General features: G+C 42.1%; 2 protein-coding genes across 2 annotated transcripts; one reads left to right on the forward strand and one right to left on the reverse strand.

Annotated features, from left to right (window-relative positions):
* Nucleotides 1–1175: 1175 nt before the first annotated feature.
* On the forward strand, nucleotides 1176–4261 carry trim69 (tripartite motif containing 69; the record flags this gene model as incomplete). The annotated part of the gene is made up of 6 exons (XM_079234775.1): nucleotides 1176–1805; nucleotides 2119–2214; nucleotides 2465–2698; nucleotides 3347–3369; nucleotides 3457–3572; nucleotides 3717–4261. 6 exons carry the CDS (start codon nucleotides 1176–1178, stop codon nucleotides 4259–4261), a joined length of 1644 nt encoding a protein of 547 aa, XP_079090901.1.
* A 1677-nt stretch (nucleotides 4262–5938) lies between these two features.
* On the reverse strand, nucleotides 5939–17840 carry LOC306751174 (bone morphogenetic protein 1-like; the record flags this gene model as incomplete). Its single annotated transcript, XM_079234716.1, has 20 exons — nucleotides 5939–6297; nucleotides 6386–6636; nucleotides 6810–7023; nucleotides 7105–7232; nucleotides 7456–7581; nucleotides 8403–8583; nucleotides 8727–8890; nucleotides 9888–10013; nucleotides 10101–10296; nucleotides 10502–10647; nucleotides 10805–10921; nucleotides 11050–11152; nucleotides 11592–11707; nucleotides 11935–12059; nucleotides 13063–13168; nucleotides 13290–13468; nucleotides 14163–14280; nucleotides 14419–14568; nucleotides 14668–14778; nucleotides 17711–17840. The coding sequence occupies 20 exons, from the start codon at nucleotides 17838–17840 to the stop codon at nucleotides 6163–6165; spliced, it is 2922 nt and encodes a 973-aa protein (XP_079090842.1). The 3' UTR covers nucleotides 5939–6162.
* Nucleotides 17841–18220: the final 380 nt, after the last annotated feature.

Consider the following 18220-nt stretch of genomic DNA (forward strand, 5'->3'; position numbering starts at 1 on the left):
CTCACTTTATGTAAACCATATGTGTGAACACACTGGTGGGCGTCACACAAGCATGGATTTCATTTAATAACTGCTCTTATTTTATCTTTTTGGCACTGTATAATAATTAATTTGTTACATTTTCAGTTTGGACACCAGATGTCCCCATTGGCCATAACATGACAAACTAGCTGCCTTGCTATCTCAGGCAAGGAAACAAGAAACTCAAAACATATGTATAAACTTTGTTAATTTTTCTCTTTCTTGCAAATGCATTTCAAAATTGACATAATCCTAGTTTCATTCTCCTGACCTTTGATTATGCTACCGTGTATAATCGTGTATAATCGCAGGGTGTCTATTGACTTTACTGCCATACATACCTAGAAGTATTATTATTATTATTAATATACGTTTTTTAACTGTTCACATGCTGATATGTGTCAATGCTCTCTTTCCTTGAACCAAGTCACATTAAAACATTCAACTAGCGTGTTTTAAAGAAACTAATTTACTACTAGACAGATGTTCCAGCCCTCAGGGACAAAGCTCTAACTATTCGTCCTAATAACTGGTTGGAGGGAAAAGAAACTCAGAGGATGCCTGCAGTATTTGTATGGTGGGGCCTTTTGCCTCCAGGACGTTTTTCTTTCTCCGTGTAAATCTCTTAATGGCCTTGTTTCCCTTCAGCGACAATAACTACTTACTGGGCAGAGAGCGTTGCCATAAAAAGAAACAGGAAATCTGTTACTGCTCACACATTTCTTGTCTTCTCTCTTTCTCTCAGTCTCAAACACTCATGGTTGGTCTCACAAACCCAAACACACTAAAATGGATTTACATTTTTCTGCAGTTACTCTACAGCAGATTAAGAGTTTAGTGGAGTAGGACTTTCTTGCACTTATTGGCCAGACTTCACTAAACAAACATGTCAAGGGTTGAATATCCACGGTCCGCCTCGGTTTCCTGACTAAGATGTGACGTCAGTCTGGAGGGAAAGGTGGGGGCCATTAAGATCCACTCACTATCTGCTGAGGATGTGAGAGGCTGTGGCTGCTTCTGCACCACCCACTTCATTTCCCCACAATCAACAGGAAGACTGGAGGCCAAGGAGAGCAGCCACACTCTGCAGGAAAGGAAGGACGTGGAAGTCCAGCTGTACAGTCAGAACAAAGGGAAACAATCAAGGCAAAGGAATGAGCAAGAATAAGAAAGAAGTGAAGAAAATCCAGACAGTTTATCTGCAGAACTTGGAAAAACTAAACCAGGGCATAAAGACAGACAAGAAAAGTTGGAAACCAAAGGAAGGAGACTTTGCTGCAGCGATGGAAAAGCTGCGACAGCCTCCCATAGCTGGAAAAGTAACCAAAAGCTCAGCACACAGAATCAGCAGAGATCTTACCTGCTCCATCTGCCTGGATCTCTTCAAGCAGCCAGTGTCCTTGCCCTGTGACCACACCTTCTGCCAGGGGTGCATTGAGGGTTACTGGACCGGTCCCCGGGGTCCCGTTCAGGGAAGCACAGGCTCCTGCCCTCAGTGCAGGAAGGTGTACCCCGGGCAAAGCTACAGGCCCAACCGCATCGTTGCCAACATAGTGGAGAGCTACTGTCAGGGTCTGGAGGAGAGCGGGACTGGACCTCGTCTGGCAGATGTTGGAGTGGCAGAGAGGGTTCCTGCTCCGGTCCCACGCTGCAGCAGACACAGAGAGGAGCTGAAGCTTTACTGTGAGGAGGACCAGGAGCTGGTGTGCCTGGTGTGTGGTCTCTCCCAGGAGCACAGGAATCATACCATGGTGTGTGTCCAGGAGGCTGAACAGAAGTATAGGGTGAGTTGAGCTTTAACTGATCACAGTGTCAATATCTTACAGTTGATCTGATGACGTTTGAATGTTTATTTGGTTGCATTTCAAGAAGTATGTCTATTTTACTCTATATATATTACATTGTAATGGTGGGAACGTTTATTACATTATATCGAAATTGTAAATTACATCACGGAAGGTGTGTATTTTTCATATGCAGTTTAGACTGTGTATCCATTCATTGTTTTCGCTCCATAACAATTAGTAAAAGTAGATGAGGTTGTATTTGAAGTGAGAAGCAGGTCAGTATAGTGATGTTGTGTCTCTGTCCGGATAGGCGTCTCTAAACAGCTCCATGGATTCCCTTAAAGCTGAACTCAACACGGCGCTGCAGTGTGACAGGGAAGTCGAGGACGAGGTTAAAAAGCTGAAGGTGAGAGGAACCGCTTTCAAAACATACATACATTTAATACACTGCAATCACAGGACTATGAATGTCCAGTTCGACCTATTTAATGACTTAAATTCAGATTTTACCTGAAGGGAATGGGTGTATCTGCAAAATGGATGTGATAATGTTTCTTCCAGCACATAGTGCTACAGTACAACAGAGAAAACTAACGTAGAGGATCCATCTTTCTGCAAAGACTGCAAGTGACAATGCTCCTTATCCACTGGCTCAGGAGCACACGGCTGACCTGAAGCAGCGCATTGAGGCCCAGTTCAGCGACCTGCACCAGTTCCTGTACCAGGAGGAGAAGCTGCTGCAGGTGAAGCTGAAGACGGAGGAGCGCAGAGAGCTGATCCGACTAGACGAGCACAAGGCCCTGCTGTGTGTGGAGATCTCTCGTCTGCAGAGTGCCGTCCACGAGATAGAGGACAAGCTGAAGGAGCAGGACGCCTTCACTCTGCTCCGGGTAGGTTCAGCTCATATGAACATCATGCACGTGAATACAGTTCATCTGGTAATTATTTTCAGCCTGATGAGTCAGCTCTGGGGATGATTACTGTGAGAAATGCTGAGCTCTTTATTTCAAACGTATTTGTTTCCAGAACAATTTTCTTTAATCATAATGACACAGTAGAGATGTAATATTTGGGCCAAAGGTTAGTTCAGTCATGTATTTCTGTGCCAAAATGTTAAACAGGCTCCAACATTAACACTCAGGACTTAACTGAGCACGGTGGGACCATGTTGTGTTTCCTGTTTCAGTTCATACACTATTATTAAAGGCCGTAAACATATTCAACATGTCAGTTTGCATTTATTTGAAGTGTAACTTTTTACAAATGTTAAAACTCCTACATAACAAAAGACAGGATGTAGGCCAGTGATCTCACACGCTGATCTGGAGGTTAAGGAGTTTAGCTCAGGCACGGGGGCCATAGTCTAGGCAACGACTGTGGGACTTTCCCCCGGCCACAGGGAGATCCCACAGGGTGGATTGCGTGAGCTCAGACATTGATGTAATGTGGAAAAAGCATTCTCCTGTTTCAGATACAACAAACCTAATGACCAGTCTACGTCTCTCTTGTCCTGTGTTTATTCTCGTGTCTCATTTCAGAGCATCAAAGTCCTGCTCCAGAGGTGAGTGTGGGAAATGTTTTCAACCCTGGATGGGCTTTGTCTCTCTTCTCTCTCTCTGGACTGTTCTGACTTTGCTTTTGTTGGCAGGCCTTCGCTGAAGTTTGAGAAACCTACGTTTACACCGCCCAGTCTGTGCGAGGGCCGGTTTGCGGGGCCCCTGCAGTACAGAGTGTGGAAATCCATGAAAGGAAGCCTTTATCCAGGTACTTTAATGACACTTAAAGCCCCATCTGACTTTGCAAATGTGGACTACAAGCACTGCATTAAACAGAAACCAACAGTGATCATCTGACCATCATGTGATATCAAAGATTGAAATGTTCAGTCATTACTTTTCCTGTTTGTAGTTCCAGCGGCCATCACATTTAACTCCAGCACGGCCAACGCTTGGCTCAGCCTGACCTCCTCCCTCACCTGTGTTCGCTACCAGACCTTTAACCACACCGTGCAGGATAACCCCTCCAGGTTCAACGCTGCCCTGTCGCTGCTCGGAAGCCAGGGCTTCACCCACGGGCGACACTACTGGGAGGTTGAAGTCTACAGCAGCACAGTCTGGACTGTTGGGGTGGCCCGAGAGTCGGTGCCCAGAAAGGGAGTCATCAAAGCCCTCCCAGCCAACGGCTTCTGGACTCTCTCCCTCTCTTACGGGATTCAGTACATGGCTGGCACTTCGCCGCCCACAGTCCTGTCCCTGGAGGAGCCGCTGGCCCGGATCGGTGTGTACCTTGACTACAAGAGGGGCTTGGTGTCCTTTTACAACGCACAGTGCATGACACACCTTTACACCTTCAGGGAGACCTTCAAGGAGACGCTGTACCCTTACTTCAATCTGGGTTTTCTGGATAAAGTGCATGAAAATGAGCCTCTCAAAGTTTTCCTACCAAAGATTTAAAAAGACAAAACAAAAAGGGTGACAGTAAGAAGTTAAGAGGCAACAAATTACCAAACAATAATGAAAAATGTACTTTCCATTGTACCGAATTAGAGCAGATTCATGATTAGAAAATGATAATCTGTCCAGTAGAAACAAATGTATCATACAGAGGCCACGTGGAGTTTTCAAAAGCAACATTTAAATTCAGCATTTTTCACCAAATGGAACATGCATTCCTCATAAAACATTTTCAAAAAAATGTCATTCTATCATTTGGCCATTATGTTTGCAGGTGAACGGTGTGCTTGTCGTCTTACCTGACTTTGCTGGTGCTTTGCAGCACATATGTGTGTGTCACCGCCACCTGTTGATCAGTGGTCGGACTGTGCATCACATGAACAAAACAGGAATCCACTCACGGAAAAGTAACAGTAACACATATTGTTCAGTTTGTAGACTGGAGCTACTGTCACACATTTCAGTTCAGAGGAGCTGTGCTTCAGTGAAGAAAGTGAAACTGTCTGGTTACCTGACTGATGTGTTTTTTTTATTGATTCAATATTATTTCTTACACTAATACATTCAATAAAATATCTTAATAAAATATCTTAATAACATTTATCATATCATTTGATGTGTTGAATAAATATACATTATGCTTGAGTTGTTTCTATGGTGACATGTCATACTAATGATGCGCTTAGTGCATTCAGGGAACTTGGGAGATGTTAAGCCTCTATAGCAGAACGATAGTGAGAGTGAGACATGTAAAAGCAACTTGGTTTTTAATAGTCTTTTTCATTTTAACAAATGGTTTTAATTTTGAATATCTACTTTGTACTTGTCGTGCTTGATGCCTTGACTGTACCAACTGTTTTTACCCTGTCTGACCGAGGGCTGAAGTTAACTAACATTTTAAATAAAAATATTTCTTGAAACTTTTTTTCTCTATTGCTCTTATTCCAAACCCAACAATAAATAGGACATGCTTGTCATTATTTTACATGTTGTAGATGTTGAAGCAGTATTTATCACTGTTTAAGAATAACTGTCCCCATCAAGAGCTCACATCATCTCACTTAAGGTAGGAAGAACCGTGAAATCCCTTCTGCCTGGAAAGAAAACGTCCGCTTCAGGTGAGAAAAAAAAGCGGTGGTCCTATGACCAAACCTCCACCTGTAACACCCACGCTGATGTCACAGTGTACTGACACCCTCCAGAGTACACTTCTACATCACTGGAGTCAGTAAAGAAATAAAGTCAGCAGGTGTTACATTGATGTTCAAAGCCAGTATAGAAAACATTACTGAAGAGCACGTAGAAGGGAAATGTACTGTACCGCTGTATGTTGCAAGATCATATAGAGCACAGAAACCCAACATAAAATACTCAAAATATTATGTGAGGGAATGCAAATGTGATGAAAAAAATGTGAATACAAAAATATTAAATAACAGAGCAGGTGATTTTAGCACTAAAAAAGTTTTGATTAATTGCTTTTGTCTTTCATTATCATCATTATTATGATTATTATGATTTTTGTTATTGTTGTTACATTATTTCGAAGTGAACTTTTACCCCAGACAGTAAAAAGTAACGGCGTGATAAAAAACAAAACAAGAAAACAATATCACATAAACATTTTATATCTCAACACTGTGCTATGACGTAATCAGCTCATTACAGACGGTGTCACTGAATTTACATTTACAATAATCACTGCAAACTAGTCCTCGTCTCTCATTCTATAGCTATATAACAAAGAAGAGTACAGATGCCATTCTCCTGCATGGCTTCACTCCCTCTAACAGATGTGAATGTAAAGTATGCGGGTTGGTGTTTGTGGCAAACCATGCCAGGAGATGGGTGTGTCCGACCAAATGTTAGGGGGGAAGTCTCCATTTAGGTTTGGGGTAGAGTCACTTGCTTGCGTGTAGCGTGTCCTGGAATTTTGTGCTTGTGTAGCGTGCATGAAAGCCTTTTTTATTGATGCTGTCATCTGAGTGAAACTTTAAAACGATGGCGTCTCCGGCCGAGTAGACTTCCTCTGGGGCCTAGGGGTGAAAGAAATGACAAAAAGAGAAGGTTTTTGAAGGACAATTTAAATTGTTACCTACATAAGACTGGTATTTTTAGCCTTACCCCAGATCCACAATATCGCCCCAGCCTCGGAGACTTGACGTCAGCGCCGTCATACAGCTCCACGTAGTCATACCCGCAGTCGGCCTCCTCCTCGATCTCAAACACCTGGAAGATGAGCTCCACTCCATAACCCTTCTCAGCAGAGACCACCCACAGGCAGTCGGAGCCGCCCTGGTAGTTGTTATCTCCAAACTGGGCATGAGAGTAGAGATCTTTTGTCTTGACCTCGGCTTTCAGGCTTCCTCCACATTCTGGGAATTCACAACCACAAAATTAGAGGGTCAAAACAAGGATCTCATGAAAGGGATGAAAGACTGCAGCTTTCTAAACACAGCAGAAAACAACACCATAGTTGAAAGGACACATTTTTGGTATTCTATTTTGACTTTTTTTGGGGGTAGAAAGTAATGGTTGCTTTGTTTACCTGCTCTGTATGAAGCCTCAAAACCTCTCTTTTGTACTGAGTTGTCAGAGAAGAAACGCAGGAACATTTTGTTGCCACTGGAGACGACTGGAGAAGGCTTTTTGGTGCCACAGAAGCGCCCGAGACTCGGGGCACGTGAGTCTCGCCCGTCGTAGATCTCCAGGTGGTCGTAAGTGCACTCCAGATGAGCCTCCATGTCGATCTCGTTGAGAACCTGCGAGACATTTTGAAACGCTATGAATTACCTCCAAAAGTTCCCGTTCAAGTCTTGAATTTATAACACCCATTGACATACGAGTTTGATACGATGGCCCGGAGTTGTGGACAGAGACCAGGTGCAGGCCTTCTTGCTGGGATACTTATCCGGCCAGTTGGGGCTGCTCATTGTGCCCGACACAGTGTTGACAGCATGATCACAGCCCGCTGAAAAACACAACTAAATCACTTATTAGAACTAAACAATGAAAGCTCCTCCGGGTTTTGTCCTTTGAATCGGCATCCATCAAATGTAATACTCTCCTATCTACGTAAATACTATATATCAGTAGTGCTAAAAAAAAACATCCACAATAAGAAAATACATGCAAACACTCACACCAAATGTTATTCATGACTTGCTGACCCTTTGAGTCAAACATATGAGTACCTTCCTTGCAGTCGTGCTTATTGTCGTGCAGCATGAAGCCGCTGCGACACTGACAGCTGTAGCTCCCAAAGGTGTTCACACATTCATGCTGGCAGCCTCCGTTTTCTTTGGAGCACTCGTCTATATCTGTGGAGAAGAGAAAATAATGTATGTTATACATTCCTTTGCATGATGTTCGAATATATAAATTAACAATTTAGACCATTATCTGCTGCTGAGCGCAGACACAAAGGCTTTCTGTGTTACCCAAGGGGGAAGAGTCTGCAGAATGAAACACTTAAGACCCACAACCCTGAGTCATCTCCCAGCAAAACATCTCTGGGATTAGAGCCTTTTGTAAGTATTTTTGAAAAGCTCAGCTCCTAGTCCACAGAACAAATTGGAGGGTTGTTCAAATACAGAATTTGCCATTCCGGATATTTAATAATAAGTAATTGAGATGTTCCAATGGGGAGTTTTCATTGGGCTATCAATATTTCTGTAATAACAAAAAGAGAAATGCAAAAAGCATCTGTGGTCTAATTAAGCAGAACACACATATTTAAGATGGTACGGTACTTTCTACATAATTCATTATTCTGTTGAATATAATATTTTGCACTGAAATATTATTATATCAGAAAAAAACTAAAACACTAGACCTGCCATGTTGAATATAAATAAATGTGAATGCGTTTCTGAATGTGAAATTAAGAGATGTATTTGATTTAAACACCACGCAGGATACTACATTATTTAGTTAAAATGTAATTCAAATAAAAAATGTAAGCTTCACATAGAGCCAAACTGCTCGCCTCCCTTTTTGTGTTGAAACTGAAGACAACGGCCTGCCTGGTTATTGAAGTGGGGTAATGATTTGTCCTTTTTACTGTATACGTACTTTCTTATTTATTTTTGCATACTAGTTTACTAATTTCTTTCTCAACACTTCACTCCTCCTGACTTACCAGAGAAAAAGTGAGCCTTGAAGCCCCTCTTGGAGACGGTGTTGTCAGACTTGAACTCGATCCTCATGTTGTTCTGCTGGGAGGTGATGACGTCTGGCTTCTCCGCTCCACAGAACTTCCCATGAAGCTCTGAGTCTGAACTCAACCCACTGCGCACCTCCACATAATCATATTTACACACCTGATGGTAAACACTGGACAATTTTACTTACTACAGAGGGAAAAGACATGGCCTGTGAAATTATGGTGATTTAACAGATTATCGAATAAAAGGTCTGCAGAAAGACTCCGATATATAGAAAAACATCACTTTAATCAACTTACATCATTCCCCTCGGTCTCGAACACATCGAACACCAGAGTGATGCGATACTGAATGGGTGCCACCAGCTGCCACACGCAGTTCTTGTTGGGAGGGTATTCTTTGGGCCACGCGGGGGTGGTGAGGGAGCCATTCAGCTTGGAGATGAACCCGCCACAGGCAGCTGCTGGTGGGAGAAAACACAGATTTTAGTGGTTGAAGTGTGAGAGAACAACATTTGGATGATATCAATTACATCAGCCATTTGCTTGAATTTGTAAGAATTGAAGCAAATGGGTGATGTAATTTAATTTAATCATTTGAACTGCAAAAAATAAGAATACCAATTAAGTTATGGGTTGTTTATTACAATGAATTGTTAAGAAATAAAGTTATACCCAAGTATAACAGATATAATAGGAGATAGTGGTGGAATAAACCAGTGGAGATCAAAGGTTGCAGAATGACGTTTGAATGACTATTTATTTCTATAAAATCAAGGAAAGTACCAAATTGTAATGAGGAGACATGTAATTCTTATTTGTACGGTTTACTTCACATGGATCAAATCAGTGGCTCTTACGGAAGATGCAGTAAGGAAGTACTGCACTCTTGTGGTCGAAGAGAGAATACCAGGGATTTGTGTCTCAACTGTGCAAAATAATAATGCCAAACTGGAATGGAAAACATGAAATGTCATACATGCTTTTCAGTTGTAATCTATCTGCCTTTGACTTTATTGTCTAGTCAATACTTCCCAGCTGCAAATATCAAGTTTACATATTTTTGCAGGAAGTCAATTCAACACATTCAGAGCCTGCTGGTTGGGTCTAGTTCAGTTGTTGAATGGGCCTGAGGATGAATAACCTCAAGTGGAAACAAATGGAGACTGTAATTTGTTGTAATAAGCTAAGCTAAGATAACCAGTTACAGGCTGTCATTTTAAATTTAACAGAAAGATACAAGGAGGTATTGATCCGCTCCATTTACTCTCCTCCAGAAAGTGAATGATTGTATTTCCCAAACCGGCAAACTTTCACTTGAAGTACTAAAGTACACTACCATGATAACAAGGGTGCATTTGATCTAGTGTGTGTCACAGTGACAGGATGCTGCTACACTGTGAAGACTCGAGGTGACCTAGCTCTCAGGATTTAGTGTGTGAAGTCGTGCTCTATACTCACTCTCACAGCTGCGTCTGTCGGCTGCCAGCTCGTATCCGGGATCACATGCACATCTGTAGCTGCCCAGTGTGTTCAGACAGCGCTGCTCGCAGTGACCGTTGTTCGGTCCGGAGCACTCATCCATCTCTGGCAGATGAAAAATCATAAACAATTACACCAGAAGCTCTTGTCATTGCTGGCCTTTTTTTTTTATAGCTGAAGTTACTTTCTGACCTTTAAAAAATCTGGCTGCAAACCCAGCTTTGTTGACCGAGCTGTCAGACACAAACTTCAGCCAGAGCTGGTTGGAGCTGCTTTTGATGTCGTCAGGCTTGTCGTAGCCGCAGAAACGTCCGAGCAGCGGACTGCTCTCTGAGCCGCCATCCCTCACCTCCACATAGTCGTAGGCGCAGCTGTCATGCCGCTCAATCTGCAGTTATGTCAATGAAGGACAATAAGGTTAGCAAAGCAGGTGAAAGTACTGGGCAATTGTCAGAGCAAACAAAGATAAAGTTCCACCCTGAGGGAATATGAGGTTTGTGAAACATTCTCCCAGTTTGGTCATTTCTCCTGGAGATATTGCCCTTGTTTTCTTAATTAATATGAAAAAACAATCATAATAAAAGCAATTTTACCTCGAACGACTGGAAGGAGAGGCCAACGTCAAAACCTTCTGCTACTGTGATTTTCCACACACACATTTTGTTGGACTGGTAGTCATCGGGATAATTGGGGGACTGGATCTGACCACTGTCCCGCTTCACCTCCCCCCCACAGATGGCTGCACAGGAGGTGAGAAGGGATTTGTTTCATCCAGAGATATATATATATTGTTACATTCAGTTGTCACATGATAAAGTTAAAAATAAATTGTAGAAACCTGAGAAGGTAGCATATGAAAAGTACATATGCAAATCCACACATTATGAACGTTGTACCTTCGTAGACTGCTGAAAAGCCTTTTCCCAGCCAGCTGCTGCTGCTTCTGAACTCGATCCACAGTCGGCTGTCGGTTGAGATGATTGGATCTGGAAGTGTGTCTCCACAAAAACGGCCTGCCCAAAGTACATGAAAAGATCACAGTTCACAGTGCTGACTACATGTCACAGGAATGACACGGCATCATGTTTATGGAGGATGCTCCGCAGAGGGAGAGGAGGTCCACTGTACATCAGTTAAACACCTTTCAGAGGAGCTTTTCTCCAGAACCCGTCTCGGACCTCCACGTGGTCGTACCAACACAAGTGGCTCCTGAAGAGGTCCATGGAGGTAAAATTCAGAACAATCTGAGAGACAGAAGACACAGAAGGAGGGCAGATTGTCACAAGAAAAAAAGGGATGTAAAGATTTAACATCCATTCAGTTCAAACACAGGGCTTTCCTGATTTTGTTACTTCTTGATTTGAACAATGTGAGCTATAGTCTCGTACGGAAAACTGAATAATTGAAGTGATTCAGTGTAATTCATCATTTTAGACAACAAATTAAATTGTCACATTGACTTTGAAAAGTATTACAATAAATGGACTAATTTGCTATACATATCTGTGCATCTTGACACTACTGGTAATACATTGCAGTTGAAGAGTCTGGAGTGGACCGTATTGGTATTTGGGACAGTTCATTTAATGGATATTGTGAGACATGGCATTCATTAAGTCACTAACTTGATACATGGGGTTAATTGTTAATTGTCTTGCCCTGACGCTTATTTACATCATTCACCTTCTCTCCAGGAGTGACAGAAATCCTCCAGACACAGTGAGCGTAAGCCGAGTAGCCGTTCGGGTAACCGGGAGAAGAGAAGTTTCCAGCACTTTCCTGCAGGCTTTCCCCACACCCTTTAACAAACCACACAACATGACATTCACATGGTTATATCACAATAGACCAGAGGAATGACATTAAAGTCCCAGAATGAACAAACCAGAAGAGATTTTAAACTGTTTGCATGAACTTTACTGCACATTCAGTCATGATGTGTCATATCTAATTGGCTTTTATAGGTGATAAATCAAGGTGTTGTCATGTGGATCTATATATCTTCAACACATTTAATGTAGCGTACTTGCACACTTGTAGAGTTTGCGTGCTTGTGCAATGTCGCCTTTGCTAAGCCTGGTCCTCTGTCCAATAGGTGGCCTGACTCCATTGACGTCGTAACGGGGCAGGATTGTGTCCAAGAAGATGCCTCTGTTTCAGACAGATCACAAACGTGAGCAGTTCAAAACATCATTTATGTCACACAAAGCTTGAGGAGAAACATCGTGGAACTACAACGATGTGCAGGAAAATGTGTTTTCCAAAAGTTCATACAGAGACATTTTTTCTTTTCGGTCTGACTCCGGTTCAACACATTGATGCTTTATTGATCGTTACAATCTCTCATGGGTTTGGTGCTCACTCTTGCATAGTTCCCATGGTGATGCATCCATGAATGACAGGCATGTGCAAACAGAGCACTCTGAATGGGGCCTTTCGCCGGTGCCAAGCTCAGTGGAGCCCGCTCCTGAATGCCAGGGAAAAAGGCCACTCTAGCCCAAATTGTTCAACAAAGCCTGAACTGCCAGGCCTTTATTTAGCTTGGCTCGCCTCCATGACCCAGACCGGCAAGGCAGCGATGGAGGTAGAAAAAAAAAACTAATCACAGAGAAAAGCAACAACATGCACGAGACAGAAAATGAAAAGGAGACTGGTGTGAAACCATTTCTGTGACAAAAAAGGATCAAATCCCCTGAGGTTTCCTATGGAGCTTGTTGAGCAGAGCTGAATGAAAGGACAAACAGCAGGTCATGGTGGCTCAGCTGTTAATGCAGCATGATATTAGGGGCAGTTAGGGAGGTCAAATAACCTGAAACCATGTGAAAAATGTTATCAATTCCAACTCTAAACTTGAGTAATGTAGAGGAGATCACTGATTGTAAGACGTAAGTAAGGTGGTAGGGATGACGGCCAGCTTAGAGAAGCAGGCTGGTACTCTGTATGCTGCCAGTTCAAAATGCACAGGCAGGGTGGACAGAGTGAATCATCAAAATGCTCAGCAGTTTGGCCCCCAAGCTGTTTAATGGCCTGTTAATGTGAACCACGGAAAAGCTGAAAACAGAGAACACCTGTGAAATAAAAATGATGAAATCCTTGCAGTCGCTTTAACGGAAATTGTATGAAAGAAAAGCATAAAAAGCATCGGGATGACAACCTGGAAAATGTATTCCTTGCGTAATGCATGATGCTGCCAAAGTCGTACGCCTCCCCGAGTGAGTCCACCTCGCCTGGCTCCATCTTCAGGAAGTTATACTCCTGTCCTATTCACACACAGAGAATCAGCTGACTAAAATGAAGGACAAACATCTGCAGCGTCTGTGAGCACACACACACACACACACACGTTTTCACACTTGTTTCATGTCATCGCAGTAACAGTACCTGGTTGGATGTTGTCTCTGATGATGCTTACATGCTCGTCTCGGTCCGGGCGCGTGTGTTCGTGCCAGAAGCCGATCACGTGGCCGAGTTCATGCACCACGATGCCAAACTTATCACAGTTCTTTCCTATGGAGATGGCCTGAGGGCCGCCACCTCTCCGCCCCACGTAGGAGCAACACCTGCAGGGGGCGACACTGTTCAGCTCCAAGCACCTTCAGAACAAACAATGATTCTTTGCTTGTACTTCGATAGTCAACGAACCGACTCTTCAAACCTTGAACATCAATTATGCACGAACATGTTAGAAAACTGTTTTTTTTGCACGTCCGGCACACAATGAGCAACATGTGCCTTCTTTTGGAAATATATGTTTCTGCCCATCTGATGAATTGAAGTTAAAGTTAGATAATAGTTGTTGTTTTTTTGCTGTATTTTGCTCTGCACTAACTCCTGAGGGAAGAATTGGGCTATTTCACTGCTAAATGTTCCACTTTGATCACCATTTAGTTGTTTGTCTACTGTGGTGCTGGGCAAGTTGTGCATATTATTTTCAGAGCTTTTTTGATAAAAACAGTGGCTGAAAATAAAGATCATGAGAACAGTGAGAGTGAACTAAACAATAAAACTGTGGGTGAAAAAAACAAAACAATGAGCCGAAATGAGATAAAATGCTCTACTTTCACTTTGTGTGAAAATGAGTGGAAATGAATAGACGCTTTGCACAATACAAACTTATACCATCTAGATTTCTAAAACACAACAGTTTTGTTTTCTGTGATGTGAGTGAAGACACTGGCCTCAAGGCTGATGAATGAATAAATGAAACTAAACTAAATACATTATTAACATGTTTTTAATGAGCTGTAAACTCACCCACAAGGTCGGTAGGTGAACACAATGTAGCTTTCTTCAGTCGTCCTCTCAGTGAATGTTACGCAAGTGTGTTTCTCCCAGTGACGCATCGCCTGACGGAAAATTGCTCTCTGACTGCCTGAAAGGAATAAGAGTTTGACAGTTTCAGCATGAAAACCATGCACACAAGGCAACGGACACACGGTTGCTGTGTGTATAGCAGACAACTCCCCTGTAAGGAAGCATGAATTATTTACTGTTTTCAGTGAGAACTCACCAGTGAAATTCCCACTGATCACATACGGGATGATGCCATCCGTCCACACTCGCTCAGGTCTGGAGGTGGCTGCTCTCCTCCTCCGACGGAGACTCTGTCTGTCTGCAGCTCTCTTAGACCTGACGCTCTCATGGGAAGAGGAACTGTTAACTGAAAAACAATTAAAAAAAAGAAAAAGTCCCTTTGTTTGAACTCACTCAACAGTCAGTCAGAATTATTCAGAGATTAGTAAACGTATTGCTCTGATACCTGAGTCTGTGTGGTTGATGTGGACGCGGTGCTGAGCACCATCACTGCTGTGTGCTTCTTTGAACATGCGGAGGTCATCTTCATCAAGGGCGATGTCTCCCATAAAGGCAGCTGGGGCAAACAGATGAACACACCGATACACAATACATGCATAAAGAGATATCATTGTATTAAAGATGTACAATGAATACGCTTTCATATGAAGCTGCAGCCGACAGCCGGTTAGTTTAGCGTGAAGACTGGAAACAGTTAGCCTAGTTCTCTGCATACCAGCACCTCCAACGCTCTCTAATTAACACGTTATCTAACTTGTTTAATTCATACAAAACCAAGAGCGTAAAACCATGCTGTGGTTTTGTCGGCAGTTACGCGCACAGCTAAAATAAATTTGTGTTTTTTTTGCTGTTTTTTTTCTTTTTTAACCTTTGAGCAGAGCCGGGCTAGCTGCTTACCCCTGTTTCCAGTATTTATGTTAAGCTAAGCTAACCAATTGCTGTCTGTAGCTATATGTAATGAACAGATAGAAGATTGACATTGATCCTCTCATCGGAAGCTGGTAAATTTCTCAAATTATGTCAAACTATGTCTTCAAGGAAAATGTTCTGTGTTGAAACTTTGATCTGAGGAAAATAAACGTAGGAACATAGACTCCTGTTTCACTCTGTAAACCTGGAACCAAACGTTACACACAGTAGCTCATCATTTCACACTCTCCAACTAGTGTGCTCCACAAAGATAGAACCATCTAACTCATTTTTAAACTTTATCTCTGAAGTTCAGTTTGTGTGTCTCCTGCCAACAGGGGCCAGAACTAACTGCATGCTTCACTGTGTGTGTGTGTGTGTGTGTGTGTGAGTGCATATCTCTGTCCTGAAAAGAGGTCTGAACGGGACTCCATGTGTCTGTTTGATCAGCAAACACAACTCCTGTGCACACAAACTGAAACACACTGGAGGGCCGTCCAGCTACGGTGTCATTTTAAAGAAGGAAGATGTGGACTGAATACTTGCGCTGGACATTTCTACTCAAATGGCAAAAAAGCATTAAGCACATAAAGAACAATTCTTGGAGCTTCATAAAAATGGCATGTCTGCTGTATGTTTCCCAAATGTAAACAACTCTTTTGTAGTAAAGTGCATTGCTCAAGAATCTGGGAAATGTTTTCATATTCAAGCTCAACGGCTCATAAACTCAGTTTAGTGTAGTCTTACACATCGGAGCAAAGACCTTCCAACGATGAGGTGCAGAACATTGTTTAACATATTTCTTTACCTGTCACATTACTATGTAATATAAACACTGAGCACTCCAGGATTCTATGTTTGTTTTGTGTGTGTGTGTTTAGCAGCATGGAGTTACCAAATGTTAATCTGATCTCTAGAAGGTTGATTTTGATAACGTTTAACAACATAACAATGTTAGCCTCAGGCTTCATCTTTTCTACAGAAGCTTTAAGAGCCAAGTATGGATATCCATGTGGGGAAGATATTACATATTGTTCTTAAGTACAGTTAGTTTATATGATATCTAAAGTTACTATTGGTTTTCAGATCAAGATTTTACACACAACAAAACACATCTACTTCTAAAATCTGACTTGTTAGAATAAACATAGCAGTAAACAATTAGCTCAACCTCATGGTTACAACATTAAACATGCTGCTTACACTTTATTGCCAGTAGATTTTTACATAATAGAATTTCACATGATGACCAATGTAAGCCAAACTGATGTTCATCATGTTCCTCTGTTATACATCACACTGAAGAAACAAATGTTGGAAAGTCAATGATAACTAAATATCGTCATATTCTTACAACGCTGTTTCTGTTCCCACTATGGGTTAAACATTTAGTTTCCTCCTGTATAAATCAGGATCTCACGTTGTACAAGTCGAGCACAACAGCTCACCAGAGTCGTTCCCATTAAATACCTCATTTAGCCGTGTGATGTAACAACCTTTGAAAGTCCAAATGAAAAGACGTAGCAGGCCCTGCGTCGGCCTTTGAAGTGAATTCACTCATGCAAAGAGTGACTGTAAATGACTGTCACCCCTGCAGTGTGCACCCCATGCCCTGCAGCCAGAAGGATTTCACCGGCGTCCAGCCGAGGACTGCGCTGGCACGGCCTCAATGACCTCTAGTCTCCAGGCAACTGCCTCTGAGAAGAAGAGTGGTGTGTTTTGGAAGTTTCAGAAGTCACAAGTGAAAAGGGACTCCGAGCAGCTGGAGGCCCCCCAATAACCAAAGTAATTGTTTGGCACGTTCGGTGATGGAGAAAAACAACTTGCTCGTAGTAGTTATTACCACATTATATTGGTCATAATATGATGCTTTGCTGGAGATGAAAATTACCGCTGAAACATTAGAAAAACAGTAGAATGCACCATGCATTTGAAATAAAAATCTAATGACATAAAAAAAAGCCTTACAAAAGGGGCCATTCTGTCATCAAATGAAAACTTGTATTTATGACACATGAGTACATTTAGCTGATAATGCTTTTTTACTTCTGCTTAAGTAAAATTACATGACTTTACTGGTTATGGAGTATTTCCTGATGTTTTTTTACTTCTTCCGCCACTACCTTGAACTTAAACATCATTTGAGAGCTATACAATAAGGTGATTTGTCTCAACCACGCCCTTGTTTTACTTTTAGCCAATTACAACATTTTAAACAAATCCCCACAAAGTAAGAAAGGAGCAAGTTAATAGTAGTACAATATACATTAACACATAGACAAGCTGACTGTGAACGTATGTATTTATTTTGCTGCAATATCTCGTGCACTTCATTATGTGAATGAACTAACAATAAGATGCAAATGTGGAGGTTCATTTTTTCTTTTGTTGCATTTTTTAGCAAGTAAATACTTGTATCATCTTACAGGTAGTTTTAAATATTCAAATGTCTTCATATTTAACTTAATTCATGTGTTAGGTCAGTGATACGGGCCTGGGGGGCTCTGGATATTGACTCAATATACACTAGAAAGAAAATGCAAAAAATCAATAAATTCATAGGTCAAAATGCACTGTACCAGCTTTACAGGGATCTTTGTAGTCGATTGCATCACCGAGGGTAAAATGAGAGTCCACCAACTCCCAATCAGCCGCCAGAGAAACGCGCAGGCTGCACAGCAAGAACAGAAATGTTGGAGCGACTTCCATCAGGCTACTTGTGATTAACTATCTACGAGAGGTAAAGTTGCTGACAGCAAGAAGAGAAAAATAGCGCAAAAAAAAAAAAAGTTCCTCGAATGCGGCGGTGTGATTTCAGAAACTCAGCGTCTCCATGCGGCTGCGGGGATTCGCTGCCAGGACGGAGAGCAGAGCGCACACAGTTCACAGCACAACACACAGCCATGCATGTGAAGCCAGAGGGTGCTTCACCTGCAGGCAGATGGGTTATGGCCGTTTATGTAACGTGTGAGCGCGCTTCATTTAACGTGTATTTATTCATTTCTTTACGTTTTCATGTGTGTGTAGTTTAGTTCTGGTGGACCCGAGAGAATCATTTGAGCAAAATGAACAGTTAAGATTAAAAAAAG

This window comes from Taurulus bubalis (assembly GCF_910589615.1).
Source record: "Taurulus bubalis genome assembly, chromosome: 19".
NCBI classification, from domain to species: domain Eukaryota; kingdom Metazoa; phylum Chordata; class Actinopteri; order Perciformes; family Cottidae; genus Taurulus; species Taurulus bubalis.